At 53.6% G+C, this 22,322-nt stretch overlaps 1 protein-coding gene across 9 annotated transcripts; it reads right to left on the bottom strand.

Annotated features, from left to right (window-relative positions):
• Positions 1–829: 829 nt before the first annotated feature.
• On the bottom strand, positions 830–20,310 carry DENND2D (DENN domain containing 2D). 9 transcript variants are annotated; one of them, XM_047082714.1, is made up of 12 exons: positions 20,079–20,310; positions 15,281–15,456; positions 14,334–14,446; positions 13,557–13,626; positions 12,758–12,835; positions 11,574–11,714; positions 10,384–10,532; positions 6,074–6,251; positions 2,779–2,820; positions 2,305–2,389; positions 1,760–1,999; positions 830–1,336 (listed from the first exon to the last, which is right to left on the bottom strand). In XM_047082714.1, exons 1-12 carry the CDS (start codon positions 20,134–20,136, stop codon positions 1,260–1,262), a joined length of 1,407 nt encoding a protein of 468 aa, XP_046938670.1. In that variant the 5' UTR covers positions 20,137–20,310; the 3' UTR covers positions 830–1,259. The 9 variants fall into 9 exon arrangements, 8 of the variants coding, with proteins under 8 accessions (XP_046938670.1, XP_046938669.1, XP_046938666.1 ...); XM_047082713.1 differs by having other exon boundaries at positions 1,760–2,002; positions 20,079–20,309; XM_047082710.1 differs by lacking the exon at positions 20,079–20,310 and adding an exon at positions 16,059–16,878.
• Between the last annotated feature and the right edge of the window lie 2,012 nt (positions 20,311–22,322).

Here is a 22,322-nt window from a genome sequence, read left to right as displayed (position 1 = left end):
CTGGGGGGCTCAGTCAGTGACGCGTCCAACTCTTGATTTCATCTCAGCTCATGATCTCATGGTTCATGGTTTTGAGCCCTGCATCATGCTCTGCACTGACAGTATGGAGCCTGCTGGGGATTCTCTCTGTCCCTCCCCTGCTGTCTCTCTCAAAAAATAAACAAACTCAGAAAAAAGTTTAGGGATGCCCGGGTGGCTCAGTTGTTTAAGCATCCGACTTCAGCTCAGCTCACGATTTCACAGTTCATGGGTTCGAGCCCCACGTCAGGCTCTGTGCTCAGAGCCTGGAAGCTGCTTCAGATTTTGTGTCTCCTCTCTCTTCCCCTCCCCAGCTCACACTCTGTCTCTGTCTCAAAGATAAATGTTTAAAAAAAAATTTTTTTTTAATTTTTAAAAGAGTTGAACTTGGTTTCCCAAAATAACCAAGTAGGAAGTTGGATGTCTACAAACCTTCAGTTGTGATGGGCAGACAGACCTGCCTATGGAAGCAATGTAGAGCTCTTCACCGGCTTCTGGGAACTGAAATTTCCTACCTCGAGTTTCCCTGGAATGCACATACTTCCGTGGCTAGCAGCCTTTCCTCCCGGATTCTGGAAGGCACACCTGACCAGACCCAAGAACTGCCGCCCTGTCCCAGTGCCGTTGCCGCTTCTCCCGGTATCCCCACCCTTCCTGTTAGAAACAGAGCAGCTGACCCCCAGTCCAAACACAGCCCCAAAGTTCTGGGCCACAGTGGCCAGGTCTCCCACTCCCCATGCAGTTTATTCTCCTATCTTTTTGCCTTGTGCTCCTGGTTTCTCCCCCCAGCGTGGAGGCCAAAGATAACACGTAAACAAGACTTTCATCTTTATTCTTCCTATGTCCACAGACCTCTTTTTTACGTGGAGAGACTGAGCCTTTGGGCCACAAGTACTTTCCCTGTTGAGGACTTCATCATAGTGGTTCCTGGAAGAGGGCATTCACAGCAACTTCTAAGGCTCCACAGCACCTGTGCTACTGTGCTGTGTCACCTGCGCAGAAAATGTAGCTTTGAGCCCAGCTCCGTGAGCACGGAGGTCCGAGCCTTCCACGGTCCTGGGAAAGCTGATTCCAGGGATCCCAAACCCAAGACACCAGCTTGACGCCAGACCTGGTTACCAGGACTCGGAAGAAGGCCGTGGGTTCTGGGGGCCGCGAGCTTTGCCAATCCCACCGTGCTGGTAGGGGCCAAAGTCCAAAACTGACCCGTGAGTCCAGTCCCCCGCTTTTGACCACAGCTCTTATTTCACAGTCTTTTCCCTTGATTTCTTCTGTTTCTTCTGTTCCTCATATTCAAGTATCTTCTGTTGGAAGTAGCCTGTGGGTTCAGAAGCCGGTGTTAGAGGCATATAATCCGGCCAGGTGGACGACGATGAGGTCAGGAACGGGGATCAGATATACCCTCTCTGTCTCCTCTGCCACCACATCCACATTCCCACCAGGACTCCCATGTTCTCACAGGCCTCTGGAGATCCAGGTATTCAATTTGGCCCCAATCTGGGGCTACAAATAGAATAGTTAGTAGAAATTAACTCCAGATTAAAACAAAGAGCAAGTTCTACCAAATGGCAGCCCAGAGGCATTTTCTGAGGCTTCAAGTTACTTTGTTCCAACCCCACTGACAAGACTACATCTTATTTTGTGGGCCTCTAGACACCATGCTGTTCATCCTCGGGCCACACCTGACTTGGAGGCAGTGACCCTCTCTGGGCTTGGAATGATAGGGGCCGTCACCGCATACCTGCAGGAGGGTGCTTGCTCTTCTCAGCTTCCTGGATGAAAAGGGAGAAGAGCTGTGTCTTCACAAACTTCTTCACAAATCGGCGGTTGGTCTTGGAGGTCAGAGCCTTATAGAAGGCCCGTTCTTGGAAGCGGCCTTGCCCGTTTGCCTCCCGCTTGATGTAGGAAGCATAGTGGCCCACAGTCTTGACAAAGAACTGCACAAATGGGCCCGAAACATGCTCGTTGAGCTGTTCGGAAGCTGCTGGAGATATACAAGAGGCCGTCTCAGAAGAACCACCCACTCTTGCCTCCAGGTGGCTTTCACCGCAGGGAAGCGGCCAGGGTAGGCCTCATAATTACCAATCAAAATAGGAGATTGGGTACGGGTTCTCCACCCCTGCTTAGGAAGAATGACATCTTGCACTCACACTGGCCCTAGAATCTAGGCACCTGGGACTGGCCCAGGACTGCTGAGTGAGTCCATTTTAGTCTGGGCAGGGGTGGTCGGGAATCCTGCCCTCAGGCTCTGTGGAGAAACCCAAATACGGAGGACCAAGGACTTACTCTCGAACTCATTGATCCCCTGGCCAAGAGACTCTAAGATGTCATCCTGAAGCTTGGGTGGTAGGATATCTTTTTCATCACCAACCTAGGACAGAACAGAGCTCAGACGTCAAGCTGTCAGGGAGGCGGTGTCTTCACAGGAGGTGTATCGGCAGATAGCGTGAGGAGGGTGTGAATTCTACACCCCAACTCTACCCCCAAATAATTGGCCATGTAAGAGAGAAACAACAGACACTGCCTCTTGGTCTTGAGTCTGAGTGTAAACATTAGCAAGTCTTCTCTATATCCCTGGGGTACTGGGTTTACATCCCTGCTTTAGAAGCATCAACACCGATCGCCTCATAGAATGGTCTTAGCATGGGTTCTCCCCCAGCAAATGCACTTCAACTACGTGGAAGGAGGTGGAGCACGGGAGAGACAAGTGTGATAGACCAGGTGGTGGGCCTACAGGGGCATCGGAGCCCAGATACTTACTGACATTAAGAAGGTTCCTTCACAAAGATTCACCAATAGGACCTGAAATAGAGCGAATGGTTTTCCCTCTTCCCATCAGAGACCACAGGGGCACTTACCACCTGCATTTCTGCCTGTGGCCGTACCTGTCAGCCCAAATGGCAACAAGATCGGCAACTGCAATTCTCCTTTCCTGCGTCACACCCTCCTTTCTCACCCTTCCCCTCCTTGGAAACCCCAGTTCCCTTCCTGGAGAAAAGGAATGAGGGTGTAGGAAGGGGGTGGGGAGGAGCGCTAAGGTAGGAAGGAATACAACATGGGAGAAATCACAGCCAGTCACTCTTAATGAAACACGGATCACAGTAATGGCTTCTAGATCTGGAACATTTAGCACACAGCACACACGATCAGGCTTTGCACATTTTCTCTCAGTTAATTCTCCCCACGTTCCTGGAGAGGCAGGCACTATCCCCATTTTGCAGGTGAGGGAACAAACAAGAAAGTTGTCCAAGGTCTTAGAACTAGTAGAGCCCATTTCCAAGCCTAAATGGGTCCTACGTTCTGCATCCCTTTCTCCACCACCCTCCTTCAACTCCCTGCCCTCTGGTCAGATTTAGGACAGCAGTGGATGGCTTTTGATCTTTTGATGCTTGCAACAACTTTCTGTATGATCTCCTGGCGTCCTAGTTTAAAAACTCTCTGGGAGCTCTGGACCTTCCCACGGGAAATGGGAAGAGAAGGAAATGAGCCCAGGGCAACAGGAATAGGGAAGGAGAAGTGGTGAGGAAACCGTGTGTGTGTCTGCAGGCTGCAGAGAAGGCACGCACAGGGCTGGCAGTTGAGTTCTGCTACCGGCTCCCTCACTGTCCAAGGGGCCCTCAGTCCAGACTAGAGATTACAAATTGGCATCCTGCTGGTGGGATTCCAACCTGCTGATCTGTTTCTTTGATCCTCAGAGTACGTTTAAACAATTGAGTTGTTTTCCAATATTCAAAATGGGAAAATTCACTTAAACTTGGTTTTAGGACTCCTGAAAAGTCAGGAACTCTAACACTGGTTGGTCCACATTTCCTTATTTTTTTAAAACTTATTTTACGTTTATTTACTTTTGAGAGAGAGAGACAGAGGCATGAGCAGGGAAGGGGCAGAGAGAAGGAGACACAGAATCCAAAGCAGCGTCCAGGCTTGAGCTGTCAGCACAGAGCCTGACACGGGGCTTGAACTCACAGATCACGAGATCATGACCTGAGCTGGAGTCAGACGCTTAACCGACAGAGCCACCCAGGCACCCCTGGTTGGTCCGTGTTTCTAAAGGACCATGTTCAGATGGAACTGAGTGCAGCTGCCCCCTTTAGGTAGGGCACGTGCTCAACAGTTTGCCATGATCCACAAGCCTGGCTTGGTCATTTAAAAGCCTGCTGGGCCCCCCTTTGCAGTTTGGACTCTTCATCTTGCCAATATGGTGAATGATCCCTTCTATGCTCCGTTCTTCCAAATAAAAGGAAAGAGGGACCGGAAAGTGTGCCAAAAGACAGAGTAGGCACTGTAAATATCCATTATCAGGGGAGAAAACGTTGAACTAGTCCAGGCCTGAAATCACTTGACTACATAGGCTCACATGCCTTCATTCAGGGAAGGCGGTTCATTTCAGGGAGCTAAGAGTACGCATGAAGAATTTTTTTTGTGAAGTTGTTCCCCAGAATCTTTCTAGTAATCGCTATATTACGGTCTGTTGAATAATCCCTTCCAGAGAGCTTATGTGGGCTGCCAGAGAATCCCCCCACAGCCCCAGTGGCCCCTGGCCTTCCCCCTTCCTCGGCCCCTGCCCATTTCGCAGAGCAGCTGCTGAGGACGAAAACAGGCCAAGGCTCTTGCACAGCAGGCCTTGGGGTGTCATCCTGCCTGGCTGTCGAGGAGGAGTCGGAACTGCGGTGTCAGCAAGTTTCATAACTCCTAGGGTTGGGATATTTTAAGTCCTTGCTAAACGTGGGGCTAATACTCTGACCCAGTTAGTCACATGGCAAAGGCTCCTTCAAAAGTCCTGTCTACTCAGCACTTACGAGGAGGGCTGGGAAGGCCAAGGAAGTTAGGAAGGGAAGTAGCTGACTTCTTTACTTCCCAGCAACACGTTGTATAAGAGGGGCTTTGGTTCTATCTGTGCTAGGTTCCATCATTGCCTGTGTGGCCTCGAATAAGTCAACTCAGTTCTTAGGACCTCCATTGTTTCTTACACAAATGGGGGAAATCTTCCCCCTCAGGCTGGTTTCTGCCTCTTCAGTAGGTTCCTACTAGACCTCACCTCTTCCCTTAGCCCTTTGCACAGAAATCAATGGTTAGCCAGTGTAGACATCCCTAAGTAACTCTCATAACTGAGATTATAGTAACGGGCGATCTTGGGAACAGGCAGAGTGCATGTTTTGAGTTGTTCTTCCAACACTGGAGATAGCTTTATGCTACCAGTGCCCGTTTTCACCACGCAGCCCTCTGGGCGTGTCTGGGCCACCGCCAAGAAACCAGAAGCTGACAAAACCAAGGGGGATCTGGACCTATATCCTCATTAGCCAAGTGAGCTCTGAGGTAATCAGAGAGAGAACTCTTGTGGGGCATCTGGGTGGCTCAGTGGGTCAAGTGTCGGCCTCTTGATTTCGGTTCTGGTCATGATCTTGCAGTTTGAGTTCAAGCCCCGCATCAGGCTCTGCACTGACAGTGTGGAGTGTGCTTGGGATCCGCTCTCCCTGCCCCACCCCTGCTCATGTACACATGCGCTCACTCTCTCTAAATAAATAAATAAATAAATAAACAAACCTTAAAAAAAAAGAAGAAGGTAACTCTCGCCGCAAAAATCTGCATTTATCAAGGCTCATCGTTTGCAGGAGGGCTACATTAGCTCCCTTGCAAGGAACGCAAATGAATTCTAGTGGGGTGTGGTGGGGTATAGACCAGCTGCGCTTGTCCATTCAGATGAGTGATGGGACACCCCAGGGCCTGCCCTTTGGAGCCAACCGACCTAGGACGGCTGGACGACCCCTGAATAAGCCGCCCCTTAAGCCCAGAAGGAAATCTTCCAGGAGGAGGAAGTAGCCACGTGCTGAGCATCAACCATGCGTTAGGCACCAGGCTATGAGCTTTCCTGCGGGCTCTTTCCCCCAGAACCCCTAGCACTTGAACACTGCCGTCCCCGTTTTGCAGAGAAGAAGCTCAGGCTGAAAGAGGGTAAGCAACTTGCTCCGAGTCACACGGCTGTTAGTGGTGGAGCCCAGGTGCGAAGCCAGGTGTGCCCGGCTCCAAGCGATGCCCTCTTTCTGCTGCACCATACCTCTTCCATGGGGCTATCCATAACCTGCTGCTGAAAGCGCATTTGTACTCCGACCATGAAGGGGGTGGGGCAGCAGACAGTGTCCAAAAGGCTCTCGGGGACAACGGGGATGTAGGTGTGCGCCCAGCTGAAGGGGTAGAGCAGCGCGGCGGCAGCGTGGATGCACTGAGACAGGGTGCTGGGGACAGGGCACAGAGAACACGAGTCAGAGGGGCCTCCCTGCGCCTCCGCCACGACGCACCCCCCCATGGCCCCTGCCCACGGCAGGAGCAAGTCTAGAGCCGTGCCGGTCGGTCGCAGAGCTTGGGACTACCGATGGCTGCTGCGGGGAGGGAGCGCAGGGGACAGAAGCCAGGAGCGGCCGAGGCTCCTCTCATCCAGGATGGTGCCTCTGTCTGACCCTTCTTTTCCCACCCAGTTGGTGCCCCCTCTCCCCACTGCACAAAAACACTAGTGGCTCCAGAGAGGGGGGAAGAGGAAATGCCTTCACTCCAGCAGCTTACTGAGTGAGCCCTTCTACACGCTCACCACTGCGCTAAAGGATGTGGACACCAGGAAGTACAAGGCGCTGACCCCGCTGAACAAACTCACAGTGTAGTTAAGGAGACAAACGTAAACAGTGAGGCACAGCAGAGAGGCGAAGCCGTGTTTCCTCCTTGTGGCTATCCACCCTCACCCATACGTAGTCTTTACCTCTCACGGCTCCCTCTGGCCACCGGAGGTTATTTAAAGTTAACAGGTTGGTGCCAGAGCGAGCTTGGGAAATTCCTAGATTCCAGGAACCTTTGCCCGGCAATTCCTACCCGGAAAGTCCCACAGAGGTGGCCCCTCCACCCTTCCAATGAAGCATTCCCCCGGATGATTCCTGCCTCGGTCACAGCTCAGGCAGACGCCTCACCACACCCCCCAACACACACACACACACACACACACACACACACACACGGCCCGTTCTCTGTCCTCTCCACTCCTCTCCACAGCTTCTCCGTGGCTCCCCATTTCTCCAAACAACACCCAACCCGAGGCCAATCAAAACACAGATACAGAAACCCTGTTTCAGTTCTTGGAATGGAGCTTGCACTTCCTGAGTCACAAAGATTGAGTCCCTGAGGGTCTAGCCAGGCTTAGGCTGACTGGAAGTCTCCTCCCTGCCTGTGCTTCAGGGGTCTGACAAGCTCAATGTGGGAAGGAAGTGGGGGGGGGGTGGAGGGGGGCAACCTCCCTGGAGAAAGTGAGCACCTGAGAGGCGAGTCCTGCCTGCCCTGGCCCGTGCCCAGGCCAGGGCACCTGGAATCACCTTCACTTCCCAAACACTGATCTCAGGGGAAAAGGAGGAAGCCCAGCTCCAGCCACAAGAGAAACTTCGTATTTTTCTACAGGGTTGAAAGTGGGAACACTATTTCCAGAGCAGAAGATGCCACCACTTCCCTCAAGGATTTAGCCTACAACGAGTGCCTTTTTGGCGGTCACTGATTTTTATAGAATGTTCAGCCCAGAGACCTCAAACCCTACACGCTTCCTTTCCCCTATTACCCATGACATTCCCCTGACCCTCTGGCCTAACATTTGAGCCCCTAACCTAACCTCCTTTTCTTCTTCCCTAAGAGATAGAACCAGGGTTGTCAGTCCAATATCCTTGGCTTTCTCCCTCCCCAGACATGAATAAAAGGTCAGCCTCCTACTGTTTTATGATATTTTCCTCCTCTTCTATCATATGTCTCCCCATGTCTTTCTCAGACTTGAGGCCCGTAAGAGGCACAGACCAAGACATGACAGTCCCCTTCTTTGACTATGTACAGGGATATATGCAACTGTGAACTTATCATGAAGGATAACAGCTAGCTTTTGCACAGCAAAGGAAACCGTCAACGAAATGAAAAGGCAACCTACTGAATGGGAGAAGATTTGAGGATGACATAACCAATAAAAGGTTAATATCTAAAATATATAACGAACTCACACAGGTCAACACCAAAAATCATCACAGTCATGTGATTAAAAAATGGGCAGATGACCTGAATAGCCATTTTCCTAAAGAAGACACACAGAGAAGATCCTCAGCACCACTAATCGTCAGGGAAAAGCAAATGGAAACCACAATGAGATATAACCTCACACTAATCAGAACGGCTTGTATCAAGAACACAAGAGATAGCAAGTGGTGGAGAGGATGTGGAGAAAAGGGAACCTTCATTCACTGTTGGTGGGAATGGAAAGTGATGCAGCTACTGTGGAAAACAGTATGGAGGTCCCTCCAAAAGTTAAAAACCAAAATACCATAGAACCCAATAATTCTGCTGTGTGTATATCCAAAGAAAACAAAAACACTAATTTGAAAAGCTGTATGCACCCTTAGGTTTACTGCAGCACTCTTTTACAAGAGCCAAGATACGAAAACAACCTAAGGGTCCACCGATCGGTGAATGGATAAAAAAGAGTTGATATATACACATACACAAAGGAATATTAGCCATACGAAAACAATGAAATCTTGCAATTTCTTTTTTTTTTAATTTTTTTTAAACGTTTATTTATTTTTGAGACAGAGAGAGACAGAGCATGAACGGGGGAGGGTCAGAGAGAGAGAGGGAGACACAGAACCGGAAGCAGGCTCCAGGTTCTGAGCTGTCAGCACAGAGCCCGACACGGGGCTCGAACTCATGGACGGCAAGATTGTGACCTGAGCTGAAGTCGGACGCTTAACCGACTGAGCCACCCAGGCGCCCCTTCAATTTCATACCAACATGGATGGACCTAGACCTTGTACTATGCTAAATGAAAGAAGTCAGACAGGGGCGCCTGGATGGCTCTGTCGGTTGAGCGACCGACTTCGGCTCAGGTCATGATCTCACGGTTTGTGAGTTCGAGCCCCGCGTCAGTCTCTGTGCTGACAGCTCAGAGCCTGGAGCCTGCTTCGGATTCTGTGTCTCCCTCTCTCTCTGCCCCTCCCCCACTCATGCCCTGTCTCTCTCTGTCTCAGAAATAAATAAACATTAAAAAAAAATTCAGAAGTCAGACAGAGAAAGACGAATACCGCATGAGTTCACTTCTACGTGAATCTAAAAAACAATACAACAGACAGAAGCAGACACAGACCCATAAATACAGGGAACAAACTGGTGGTTGCCAGAGAGGAGGTGGGAGGGAGGATAGGCAAAATAAGTGAAGGGGGTCAAGAGGTACAAACTTCTGGTTATAAAAATAAGCAAGTCACGGAGATGAAAAGTACAGTGTAGGGAAGAGAGTCCACAACATTGTAATAATGTTGCAGGGTGACTGGCCGTGACTACACCTATCTTGGGGAGCACCGAGGAACGTATAGAACTGTCGAATCAATATGTTGTACACCTGAAATTAATATAACACTCTGGGCTACATGTATGCCTGGCAGGGAGGTGGTGCACTGTGTCATTTGATCCTCAGCAGAAGCTTATGAGGTAGGCACGATCCTTATTGTGATTTTACAGATAAGGAGACTATGACTTCAGGAAGTCAAGAAACTACCCTAAGGGAAAGCACACAGTTAAAGGTAGAAGAATGGTTTGGACTTGAACCTTGCCCTGCTGATTTCAACACCTGTGCATTCAACCACTACAGATTCCTACATCCCCTAGGGTCAAAGACCATGTCTTGTTTGTCTGTATCTTCCTGACGTTTGGTATCTGGCAGACAGCTGACACACAATAAATGTTTGTTGAATGAGTGAAAAAATGGATAGATGAGATGTGTCTGCCATTAAGGATGATGGGCTTGGGGCGCCTGGGTGGCTCAGTCGGTTGAGTGTCCGACTCTTGATTTTGGCTCACGTCATGATCTCAGTTTGTGGGATTGAGCGTCGCGTTGGGCTAAGCACTGACAGCATGGAGCCTGCTTGGGATTCTCTCTCTCCGTCTCTCTGCCCCTCCCCTGCTTGCACGCTCTCTCTCTCTCTCTCTCTCTCTCTCAAATAAATAAACTTAAAAAAAAAAGGGGGGGGGATGATGGGCTCTTGACCTCCAAACCTGTATATGCCTTCTTCCCCTCCCTAAGCCATCAGGAGCAGAATCACATCTGCACCCACCCTGACTGGTCTCTGCCTGGAGCCAAATCTGGATCTTTCTTCACCCTTAGGCAGCAATCAAGTTTGGAGGCAGAAGCAGGGGAATTGCAACAGCTGTTTCTCTAGGAGGCTTAGTGCAAAATCAGACCTGGAGGCAGGAGGGTGGGCGTCAAGGTCCTACAGCCTGATTCCCTTAGAGAACCCTCCGGTCCGTCCCCTCAACCCAGGGGAGCCAGACAGCCCGGGGAAGTGGCCCAGCGGCTGGACCCACCTGAGATCTTCTGCCAGGAAGATGATTCTTCTCTCCAGCACTGCAGAGGCAAATATCTGAAGGATCTGCTCAAAACGGAGACAGCGCAACAGAGATCTAAAATCCACGTGTTCTAGGTGGGAGTCCAGGGGCCGTGTCAGGGAGATGAACTGCAGGGGAACCAAGGAGAGAGAAGGTGTCACCACATTGAAAACTCGCAGACCCTGGAACGCTGGGTCTCCACCTGCCTCCCCTCCACTCTCCTGGCTACATCTGATCCCGCCTCTCCCCTGCTGGAAGCACTTCGGTGGTTTCCCTTAGCTCTGAGGGTCATGCGGACCCCGTCCCCCTTTCCAGTCTGCTCTTCCTGCCTGAGGGTCCTCACAGGTCAGGTCACCCTTCTGCTTGTCTCCTCCTCCCCCCGGCTCAGAGGCCCACCTAATTGGACGTGTGTTTCCATCATTTTCTCATGAAGCATCTGGTTTCTCCCCTTTCGTCACTTTAAATTACATACTTATTTGTGTCTTTCCTTACTTAGCGTCTGTCTCCTCCACTAGATATTAAGCTCCAGGAGGTCAGGAATCCTATTCATTGTATTCACCGAGTTGTATCCAGAAAATTGCATGGCCTGGTGTAGGGTAAGCATTCTATGGAGGCTGTGAAAAGGCCTAGCTCCTCCCCTCATTTTTACATAGGGAAGCCAAGGTTCAGAGAGGCAGGCCGACCTTCCACAGTTCCAGGGGGCAGAACTGGAAGAGACAGCCTTGTGCCTGCAGTGACAGCATCCCCGTGTGGCATGGGTGGGGACACAGGGGTGGGGAGGGATGATAACAAGTAGACAGATGGGAGGCCATGAGGGAGTGATACTGGACACACACATGGGAAGATAAGGGTGGTAATGGGGAGAAATGGCTGTTTGGGGCTGGGGGCACAGTCCATTCTAGCACCAGGAACCTTAGCTTACATGTTTTATTTATTATAGATACAAGTCTTGGTGGCTCAAACAGTAAGTAGGTCCCTGGGAGCATCAGGTTGGAAGGGTCAGAAAACGTGGGTTTGATTTTCAGCTCTGTCAATCCTTCTAGTCAGGCCCCGATCCCGGCCTGGCTCAGTCTGGGTGTGTTAACCGGGGCGGGGGGGGGGGGGGGAGGGATGGCATGACTGTGACAGCGGTACCACCGAAGCTGGGGCTCACGCACTCCGTAACCCACCTCAGTGCCCGAGTCGGGGATGAAGCTCTTGAGGGTGACAGTCTTCCCGGGGGCAGGGAAGGCCGCCTCTCGGAGGCCCTGCATGAACGGGTAAATGACGGCCACGGAGATCTGGTGCCTCTTCTCCACCTCATCCAGGATCTGCAAGGAAACGGCTCAGAGGGATGCCACCGGGAAGTGGCAGAGACCCCCATGCGTGCGTCTTCCCGCCCTGCACTGATCCAGCCAATCCCCGTGGACCTTCTAGGCTTCCCTCCCTTCCCCGGCAGAGCCCAGTCTTCTGTTTTTCTCCTGCAGGAGGCCCATAGACTTCTTCCTTTCACTCTCTCCCTACCAGTCCATTCCTCCCTTTTCCTGGCACCACGTGACCGCCTTCCCCCCGGCAGTCATCCCAGAGCCAACCACCGCACACAGTGGTACCATGTCTAGTCACGCTGGGATGCTGGGTGCAGTGGGAGCCTAGAACCCTGGGCCTCTTGGGTGTTACTCTGCCCTCCGACTTCCACTGGAGACTCGCCAGGGCCAGGGCCAGACTGCATCCCCGAGAACCCAGCCCAGATGAACACTCCACCAAGCAAAGGCTCACAGCGTCCTGCCCTCACCCTCTGAAGATCCTGCTGGGGGCAGAGCACATTGAAGCTCTTTCGTGGCCACCAAGACATGCCTGTCCATTCTGAGGCCTGACTCGGGTGCACAGGCCCTGCAGTTAGCTCCAGAAGTCCTAGGGACCTCCCCCCTCAGAGGGCTCACGGGGAGTCTCGGGGCCCCCCTGTAGAGCAGCCGTCTTCACACTTGTTCAGTGTTCTGCATTTCTCATGTCGCTTCATTCGAGCCTCGTGCCAGGCCCTAAGCCAGGGAGGTGAGCCATCACTGCACGCCCTTGACAGATGAGGAAACGGGAAACTCCCGCCCCCTAACCTGGGGCTTTCCCTGCTGTCCTGCTCCAGCTGCTTTCTTACCTGACCAGAGGGGGAGCGTGGGCTCTCTGCGGGGGAGAAAGTCCCAGTTTTCTCGAGCCCAAGCTCCTCTCTGCCTCAATTTCCCCAAGTGTGCCTAGGATCGACCCCGGCTGTGAGAAAAGAAGTCCACTGAGGGCCCAGGGAGCACAGACAGGTCAGGCGGCCAGGCCGACCTGGAGGCTGAACAGGCCAAACAGGCCCCAAGGAATCCCGCTCCACCTCTACCTTGGAGAACAGGCCGAAGCAGCCGATGCAGCTGATGATGCAGTAAACCTTGGGAAGGCGAGGGCCACGGCCGGCGGGCTGGGGAGGGACAGACAGGCTCCTTCAGTGCCGCAGCCTCCCCAGGGCTTCTCCCAACTGGGGCTGACGGGGCACACGGCTGGTGGCTGGGACTAGGGGACTCATGGGGAAAGGCGGGCCAGACGGAGAAGCCCCTGGCTGTGCAGAGCTTCTGTTCGTGGCGCAGGCAGCAGGGAGGCCAGAACAGCCACCACGGTCAAAAGAAGATGGCCTTGAGGGGGCCAAGCCCTGCCACCGTCAGCACCAGCACCATGTGGGGCCCGCAGAGAAAGGGAGCAAGTGTGCTGTAGAGATGAGGGAATGGCGAGGGAGGACAGCACTGTAAAAGTGACTTGGAGAATCCTCTTGAGACCCAAGAATCATCGTCCAGCCCCAGCCTATGCTCTGGGAGGCTCTGGGGGCCAAGGCGGCCAGGCCTGGGTACAGAAGGTGGAGAGGGGATTAGGCAGGAGCCTCCCACACAGGGAGATGTCAGAAGCTTGGGGAGAGAAGAGACCAAAGCATGGCCAGCAAAGGTCCCCTGGGTGGGCAAGGAGGGGCAAGTGTCCCCGTTCCTGCAGGGTTGCAGAGGGCACTAACATGGCAGCAGGTGCTGGGCCGTGCGCTCCCCGCAACCACCACTGCCAAGGAGCCTTGGCTTTTGCAGCTGAAGCTTGAGCAAGCCCAGCTGTGGAGCCGAGCGGGCTGCAGAGAGGAGGGGGCAGTTCTGAGCAGCACAGACCAAGAGGCGCCTGCAGTATCCAATCTTCCTGCTCCCATCCACGTTGGTCAGAACGAAGGAAAAGGTCTCCCTGAAGAAGAGCACACACATGGTTTGCATTTGCCCACTAGACCCTAAAACAGGAAGGCGGCAGCCTCAGAGAGATGCTGAGCAGGGTCAGGGGGGCAGAGGGGAGCTGCTGATTAATCCTGAGAGTAATAATAACACCAGTAATTTATTACGTGCTTATTGGCTCCCAGCTCTAAACGCACCACCTCGTTTAATTGTCAAAACAACCCTTTGAGGTAGGTTCAATTACGATCCCCACTTGAAAGACAAAGGAACTGAGGCCGCAAAGGTGGTTCTTATCCAAGGTCATTCGACTCAAAAGTGGTAAAGCCAAAATGCGAACTCGGGCAGCCAAAAACCAGGGCTGATGCTGAAAGGGACTTTGCCACATTGCCTTCATTGAAGCCAAAGGCCTTCTGCTGAGTCCAGCTTCTTCCAGAAGCAGCCAAAACATGGCGACTGTCATTCCCAGGACAGGTGAGAGAACCTCGCCCTTCTCTGGACAGAGGTGACAGGCCTCTGGTTGACCGAGTTGGCTAAGATCCCTGGCCTTGGGGGACTCCAGGAGAGATGTTTATAAATGGATTGACTACAGCCCCTCCCCATCAGGAGAGAAGCTGGTGAGAACTGGCATCCACACCAAGTGAGGGAGCCACAGGACCCACCTGGCTCACACGTGTCCCTTCTCCCCCAGTCCCAGGTTCCTCTGTCCCAGGCCCGGGCAATTACCTGGGGTACTCAGTGAGCGGTGCCCACTCATTCCCATCTGGGAAGCAGAACAAGGGGATGGCACTGAGCAGCCGTTCCTCCTCCTCCTGCTGGCCCCGGAGCAGGTTCTCTCGCTATAGGAAACAGGGGAAAAGCCCAGTGAATTGTGGGGGCAGGGGCAGGAGGAGAGGGCTTGAGGGCTGGCGGGCTGCTCTTGAGGCTCTAAAGCAGTTTGAGAATAAGCTTCCCTGCTGGCATGGGGGCTCAACGTGCCTCTGCCTGTCACTCTGCACAGGGACTTCATTCAGGGTCCGACCAGCCCCACGGCTGAGTCTACACGAGCCTGAGTTAGACATCAGTATCCTAAGGACCCACATAGGCAGGAAGGGGGCCAGGGCCTCACTTAGTATAGAAAGGCCCAGAGGCTGCCTGGCCTCCTGGAGGGGCCACGTGAGAGAGCCACCACATTAGAGAGGACAGGTGGCCAGCTCAGCTGCCGGGCCGGCAGGGTCAATGAGGATGCCCTACGCCCGCCCCTGACCGCAGTGCGGGAGCAGACATGAAGGAGCCTGGTGTTTGGGCTGTGGCCACAGGCTGAGCCTGCCCACCAGCTGTGTGCCCGCCCCACCCTCTCCTTCCCACCCACCCCAGGGAGGGGATGCCCGCAAGGAGGTCTGGCAGAAGGTAAGCTTCTCTACAGAGAAGGATGACTAAGGATGGAATTTGGAAGAACTAGGAGGCCTCAAAAGGGGCAGAAGAACCAGCCTGGTCTCCCGGCCAGGGAGCCCAGGTCAGGTCCTCACAAAGAAGCCAGACCTAGATTCTGTGGGTGATAACAGGAAACAGGGCTGGGCCTGAAGGAAACAGGAGCGGAGGAGCACAAGGCGGCTCTAGACCTGAGCCCTGGCACCGCCCCCCTCTCAAACACCCAAACCCGGGCTCCCACTGCCCCCTCCTTCAGTCCTTACCTTGGGAAACTGGTAGGTGATGGTGGGCTCATAGTCATGCCCTGAACTCTTTTTTTTGAGGGAAACCACGAAGAGGTATTCAAAGAAGTGCTGCCCTCCAGCAAAGGTAGACAGACAGTGCTCCGGGGCCCTTTCTGGTTCCTTCGCAGCTTCCCTCAGGTTGTCCTGGCGACTTCCTGAAACCAAAACACCAGACCCCACTTGGTATCTCCGCAGCCCATGCCCCAGGTGGAGCCTGTGTGGCTCCCGGCAAGTTGTGCATCTCGGGGCCGCCAGGCCAACGCTAAGGTCCCCGGAGCCTTCCCCGCTCCTCAGGGCCTGCAACAGGGTCAGAACCAACTGGGCAGTTTCCGTGCCTGCCCTGGGAGATTTGAAAACCCAGGGAGCCAAGAGGGGGACAGAAGCCACTGATTTGGACGCCAAGGAAAGGGACTGGGGAGCCGCTTGGGAGGCCCTTTGCCCCAGAGGCAGAGACTGTGCCCACCCACAGGTGCCCAGGGCAGTACCTGAAAGAGTAAGCCCTGAGCGGACATGTATCCAAAGCAGAACAGGTCCCAGAGCCACGTGCCTGTGACCACACAAACCCTCCCATGGTGGGGCATGACCAGCTCTAAAATCCAGTAGGGGAAGTATTCTGGTCTAGTCACACGGGGGACCAGATGGAGGTCAAACTATAAAGATTCTACACGTAAGAAAAGGAAGAAGCATTTCAAGGAAGAAACAGCCCCATCCAAGAGGGTCACCCTAGAAAACAGGAAGTGGGTAATCCAGTCCAGACCTGCTCGGAGTCGGGGCAGCCGGTTGCGGAACAGCCTGAGCATCGTGCCTACCACTTGTCCTTCCATCTTCTCGAACCTGCAGGGCATTGGAGTGCTTCCCTTTCCTCCTACAGACCGGCTACAGAGAGTCTGAGAGAGGGGCCGCTTCAGTCTCCAACCACAACTCCGTGAAGCCAAGCCATGTGCTGCCTTCCAAACAGGGGACGGCAGTTTCCATGCTGAGCACCCAATGGCTGAGCAAGAAGGATGTGACGGGACCCAGGAAGGCAGCAGAAGGCCCGCACCAACAGAGGCAGCATCCTGGCACTGCAGCTCAGACCTCAGCTCCTCCCAAGAGCCCCAGGGTGTGGCGAAAGAAAAGGTCGTGAGCAAACACCTCCAAGGCCCAGCTGCTTTCTGGGCTAAGGGCTGTGAATTCTGGGCTGCGGATTGTGCAACGGGTTTATTTACAATTTCAGGACGGTGAAGAATGCCTAAGAGCATCAGACTGTGGGCACTGGAACTTCACCAGCCCCAGGACAGGGATCTTATATCCCCGTAACTTTGACTCCTGACCTTTCACATCTCAACTTGGTCCGCTACCGCCCCAAACCCCTGCAAGGCCCCATGCTGCATTCAGGAGTTTCCAGGACTTCAGGACTGCAAGCAAGAGGATAGGACCAAATATTCCCCACAGCCAGCATACCACTGCCTCCCTTGATTAAGATAAATAGACTCAGTCCATTAATTCTCTAAATGGAAAAAAACCGTTCTAGCATGAGAGAGTTCTGGAAATTGATACGAACGTAAAAGCCTCCTCTCCTGGAGGTAAAATAGAGAACAAATCCATCTCTGAGCTGGAGAGTTCCTGATACTTCAGGATGATCTACAGCGATGCATCTCTCACCGCACCCCCCCCCCCCCGCCCCCCGCTCCACCCCTGCAACATATCCGAAGTCTGACTTCTCTTACGGGAACCGTTCCAGGGCTCCAGCAAAGGATCCCACTTCCCAAATAGGAAGCACTGACTCAGGACAGTCTCCCTGGCCTACAGTAGGGGACGGACCAGTAGCCTCAGCAGCTTGAGGGACATTCGGTGACAATAGAAAGCAACTGGGTGATCTCTGCCCTACCCCCACTCCTGCTCAGGCTTTTTTCCCCGTTGAGCCAGGTCAATAGTTCTACCCAAGCTAAAAGCAGAGCAGGTGGCCCCTTGGGCTCTAGTGGTATCTAGAGCTAGGAGGCTGGGGAAGAGAGAAAAATAACAATAAGTCACCTACGAATGAGTAAATGCCCAGGGTCAGAGAGGACTTTGTCAGAAAGCTGACTCTAAAAGGGACCAGGAAGCAAAAGGGTTTGGTATCAGTGTTTGCCACTCCAGCAAAGAATTACCAGCCCGCTGGAGGAAAGTGGGTTGCTTGAAAGGGGGAGATGGCTGCCTTCTTCTTAAGAGCTCCAGATTGGCTTTTGTGGGACTAGTAAAAGCCAGGACTCAGGGGCCCCAGACACGACTCGTGGGGAGAACCCACAAGGAAGGATGTGACAGATTCTGTCATGGTGAGGACAATGACCCAGAATACTCAGAACTGTCACCACGCCTTACAACCTGCACAGACTTGTTACACAACCCTCACCACCTGAGGAACAAGCATCTTCCTCACACAGATGGGGAAACTGAGTCACAGAACAAGTCAGGGGCTATTCAGGGACTATTAACAGAATGGGGGGGTGGGTAGGAATTATGAGAGTCCCATGTCTATGCTCCTGCCTTTTAGATATAGTACACACCAAACATTCCACAAATGTGGGCTGCCTCCCGTTTACAAAGGTCTTTGAGAACCCAAATCTTTTCACTGACCATTCCAGAACCTCAGGAAATTATGCCTTTCCCTGAACTCTTTGGGTTGCATTTTCAGCCCATTTCCTCCTGCTTTATCAGCAGAGCCAGGAGAACAGCAAAACTCACAAAATCAAACAAAAGAGATTACCAGACTTTTGGGCTGAAGCCCAAGAAATCCAGAAAAGGATTGCTTTCTTCTCCCTTTCAAAGAGGTTTATCAACAGAAGAGAAAAGCTGAACAGAAAACATTCATCCTAGGGGTGCCTGGGTGGCTCAGTCGGTTGAGTGTCCGACTTTGGTTCGGGTCATGATCTCGAGGTCTGTGAGTTTGAGCCCCGTGTCGGGCTCTGTGCTGACAGCTCAGAGCCTGGAGCCTGCTTTGGATTCTGTGTCTCCCTCTCTCTCTGCCCCTCCCCCACTTGCACCCTGTCTCTCTCTGTCTCTCAAAAATAAATAAATAAATGTAAAAAAAAAAAAAAAGAAAGAAAACATTCATCCCATTAATATAGGTCATCTCATTTAATCCCTGGTGCCCTGGAGTGCAATCACAGTCCTGAGTTTTTTAGTTGAGGAGGGAGCCACCCCTTCTAGGGAAGTCGAGAGTCTGGTTACACTTGTTCCTCCACCAGGAAGCCCCTCCCACAGCCACCTGACTAAAGTCACAAAACCAGCTAGACTATAGGTAAGGGGACTTTTTAGAACTTTGATGTAGAAGGCTGGCTCTTCCTTTTCTAGCTCAGCTGCTCTCCACTCAGGACCACCACCACTGCCACTTCTTCCCACCAGGATGATTTACACATGCGTGTACGTGCACACACATAAACACACACACACACACACACACACACACACACACACACACACTTCTTACCACACAACTGCCCTGAGGCCAAAAGGGAAAAGAAGATGCGGGAACTCCCCAGAAAGGTGAAGGATGGTATGGAAGACGAAGAGAGCACACTCTCCTGGCCTGACAGGTGGCCAAGCTCAGGACGGCGAACACCGGCTGCTCACCTCACAGCTCCTCCTTGATGCCCAGACACCATGATCAGCCCACTTTGGGGGCTGGGGTGGGAACAGTTGGAATGTCTCCTCTGGGCTGCCAAAAGCAGAACTCTGCCATTCACACAGCCTTCTGAGGGTTGAGGGAGTCCAGGAAAGCCCAGGCCAGTACTCTCCAGAGAAAGGAGGACACCAGCGAGGTCAGAACGACCGAACTCTGTGCCAACCCTTGCCGTCCAGAGCCCTGCCCCCATTCCTGTCTCTGAAATAGTCTGGGAGTGAGGGGGGTGGGGGGGGTTGGCAGGAGGGAGGGCAGAAGGAGCACCTGTGTCTCACCCCAGATCTGCCCAATTCGGGGGCCTGGCGTAGGAAGGGGACTTTTCAACTGCCAATGTTAGAAGGCTGTCTGGGAGTGACCCGATTTACCTTCCAACCGACTCCTTTCTGCTCAGAAGGTGCGACCTCTGGGCAAAGTATCTAAAGGACACTTCAGGACTGGCTACCGGCAAGCCGAAATAAATGTTTGTTGAATGAATGAAAACATGAATGAATTCCCAATTGTGTTCTTGCAAAGCCCAGCGCCCCTGCTAGGAAGAAAGGAAGTGACTTTCTACTGGAGTCCCCACAACCCTGGACAGGAGGAATTCTTTCCCCCTCACCTGGGGGTGGGGGTGTCAGCGGCCAGGGCAGGCGTGCCCTGTCTGGTTCGCAGGCTCTAAGGCCCCGCAGAGCAGGCGCTCTCCCAGGTCTGCCGGGGGCCACACTCTCCGGGGCCCCGCCGCCCGCAGGTGGGGGCGGTCACGTCGGGTGAGCGGAGTTTCCGAGGAGCGCAGCGGGCGGGGCGGGGCTGGGGTTCCAGGAGGGCGCCTCAAGCACACTGCGGTTGCACCACAAGCTTCCTGGCTGGGAGGACACGTGGCCCCGGGGCCCCACAACGGCTTCCTTCGGCCCGCCGCCTCCCCCTCGCCCCCGCGGGCCTGGGCGCCCCTCCGATCTGCGACCCCGGCGCCACCTCGCCACGTCCCCTCCACCTGCGCTCCCTCTCCGGCTCACCTGGCGCCGGGCCTGCGCTCCTAGTGGCCCTCAGTCGCCCCCCCCTCGAGCCTCCCCCCCGCACCCTCTCCCCCGGCCCCCGCCCCGCCAGCCTCGAGGCCCGGCCCCCGGCTTCCCCGCCCCCGCGCCCCGGCCCCGCACTAACCCCCGCGGCTGCGCTTCAGTCTCAGGCTGGCTCGGAGGCGGTGGCCGAGCCCATCCATGGCCCGGCGAGTGCCCGGCGCCCGTCCCGGGTCCGCGCCGGCCCCGCCCCCGGAGCTCGCCCTTCGCGGACCCGGCACTTTCGCTTTCACGCGGGGGGGTGGGGGGGGGAGGCCGAGGGCACAGGCCCGGGACCGGGCGGCGCACCTTCCGGACGGCGGGCCAAACCCCGGCGCACCTGGGCGGGCCGCCTCTGCCCTGGCCCCCCCCCCGCCCCCGGCGGAGCGGCGTGGGGTGACAGAGGGCGCTCGACGCGCGTCCGGGAGGGGGCGGTGCCACCGCGCTCCCACCCTCCGTGGGGCGCCCCGGGAAGCTCGACTTGCCTGAGCCCGCAGTCCCCAAACGCGCGGGTGCGACGCGGTCACGCCCTACCTTCTCGGCACCGGCTGGGAGTGCCCTGTGGGCACCGGGGCCCTTTCCAGGTGGCTCCACTTATCTCAGAGTCGGCACACCTTCCACCCTTCCATCTCTCCCCACCCCGCAACTGCTGTAGCCTCTGGCCATTTCCTTCTGTGTCCTATGCTTTCTGTGTCCTTGCACCCATAGGGCACGTGTCCCTCGCTCTTTTCCCTATTTCACTTCCCTAAGAACCAACGAGCCAACGACAGCCCTTCGGGCTCCCGAGGAGGGACTGGAGGAACCCTTGGGGATCTGACCCTGACTTGCGTCCAGAGTGTGCTTGGGCAGCTCAGCAAAGTGGGAGTAAACCCTGCCCCGCCAGCCCACAGACATGTGAACGCTAAGGAACAGAAAGCTCTTTGTAGACTATCATGTGATACAAATGTAAGGGATGGTGATGGTGATGGTGATGGTGATGGTGATGATGAGGGTGGTGATGGTGATGTCAGCTGCAGCTATCCACACTCCTGGTCTAATCCGAAATCCCCATAGAGCCTTTCAGCTCCTCCTCCGCCCTTCTGGTACTCATTGAATTCCAAACGAACACTCAGAGACTTCAAGCTTTAGTTGTCAGACATGAAAATTTGCATCTGATAAGCCCCACTTGCTTCTGGGCCGCCTGCCTGGCTCTCCTCTTCCTCCCAGACCTGCACCTGTAGGGTGGGAAGGGTGCGGCGTGTGCAGAGTCTATCTGAAGTTTCTGCATTCACAGAGGTTTTAGCCTCAGTTTCACGTGTGAGAGGCACAAGGCAGAAGACACTGGCAGAAATATGTCTGGGCTCTATAGAAAGGACCCTCAGACCTACACCTCCTTTCTGTCACCCACGCATGGCCTCCAGGTACCTCTCCTGTCACAGACAGGGTGGGTGAGCAGGAGTGGAGAATCCAGCCCTGGTATTAAACTGTCTAGTCTTTGCCAGGAGGTTCTAAAAGTTGGCCTCTACTCTGGGCATATGCAATTTTGTACTTAATTACACAGTCTGTTTCTGTTCCCTATTCTCTGTGTGTTCCCACACGCAAGGACACCTCCTCCCCAAGTATCTCCTCTTGGCTGGTGTCTTATGCATCTCTGTGTAAGTACAACAGTTGTTCATGATCAACGTGTCCAGTCGGTTGAATATTGTCGTGCCTTAATTTTCTCAACCTATTTTATGGCGGTCCAGACCAAATCACTTCCTCCCTTTAAAAACAGGCAAAGAAATATGTGCACGTGTACAACTAAAAAGGCATACACAAATATTCATGGAAAGCCTACCTGAAATAGCCTCACACTGGAAATAATCTCAAGTGTCCGTAAACAGTGAAATGGATGGACTGTGGCATATTCTTACAATGGAGTACTATGTGGCAGTGAAAAACATCAATAAACCACTGTGGCACACAACATGGCTAGTCACACAAATGTGACGTTGGGCCAAAGAACCAGACATGAAAGAGCACATAATGTAAGGTTCCATCAATATATAAAGTTAAAAACAAGCAAAACTAATATATATAGTATGAAAAGCCAGGATGATGGCAGATTTATGGAGGAAGGAGGAAATAGTGACCAGAAGGATACCATAGGGCTTCTGGGTGCTGGAATGTCCTCGTTCTTAACATAGTGGCAGATACATAAATGTATTCACTGTGTGATCATTCTTTGTATTGTCCAGTTCTATGCATTTTTCTATATGTTTCTATATGTTTCATTTTTCTTAGAGAGAGAGAGAGAGAGAAGGCACAAGGGAGTGAAGGGCAGAAAGAGATAGATAGAATTTGGGGCTCACCCGAAGTGGGACTCGTGTTT

Source organism: Lynx rufus, unplaced genomic scaffold (assembly GCF_022079265.1).
Source record: "Lynx rufus isolate CCGP_SWC_20201006 ecotype Redwood Valley unplaced genomic scaffold, mLynRuf1.p SCAF_2, whole genome shotgun sequence".
NCBI lineage: Eukaryota > Metazoa > Chordata > Mammalia > Carnivora > Felidae > Lynx > Lynx rufus.
This window is presented reverse-complemented; position numbering and strand designations above follow the sequence as displayed.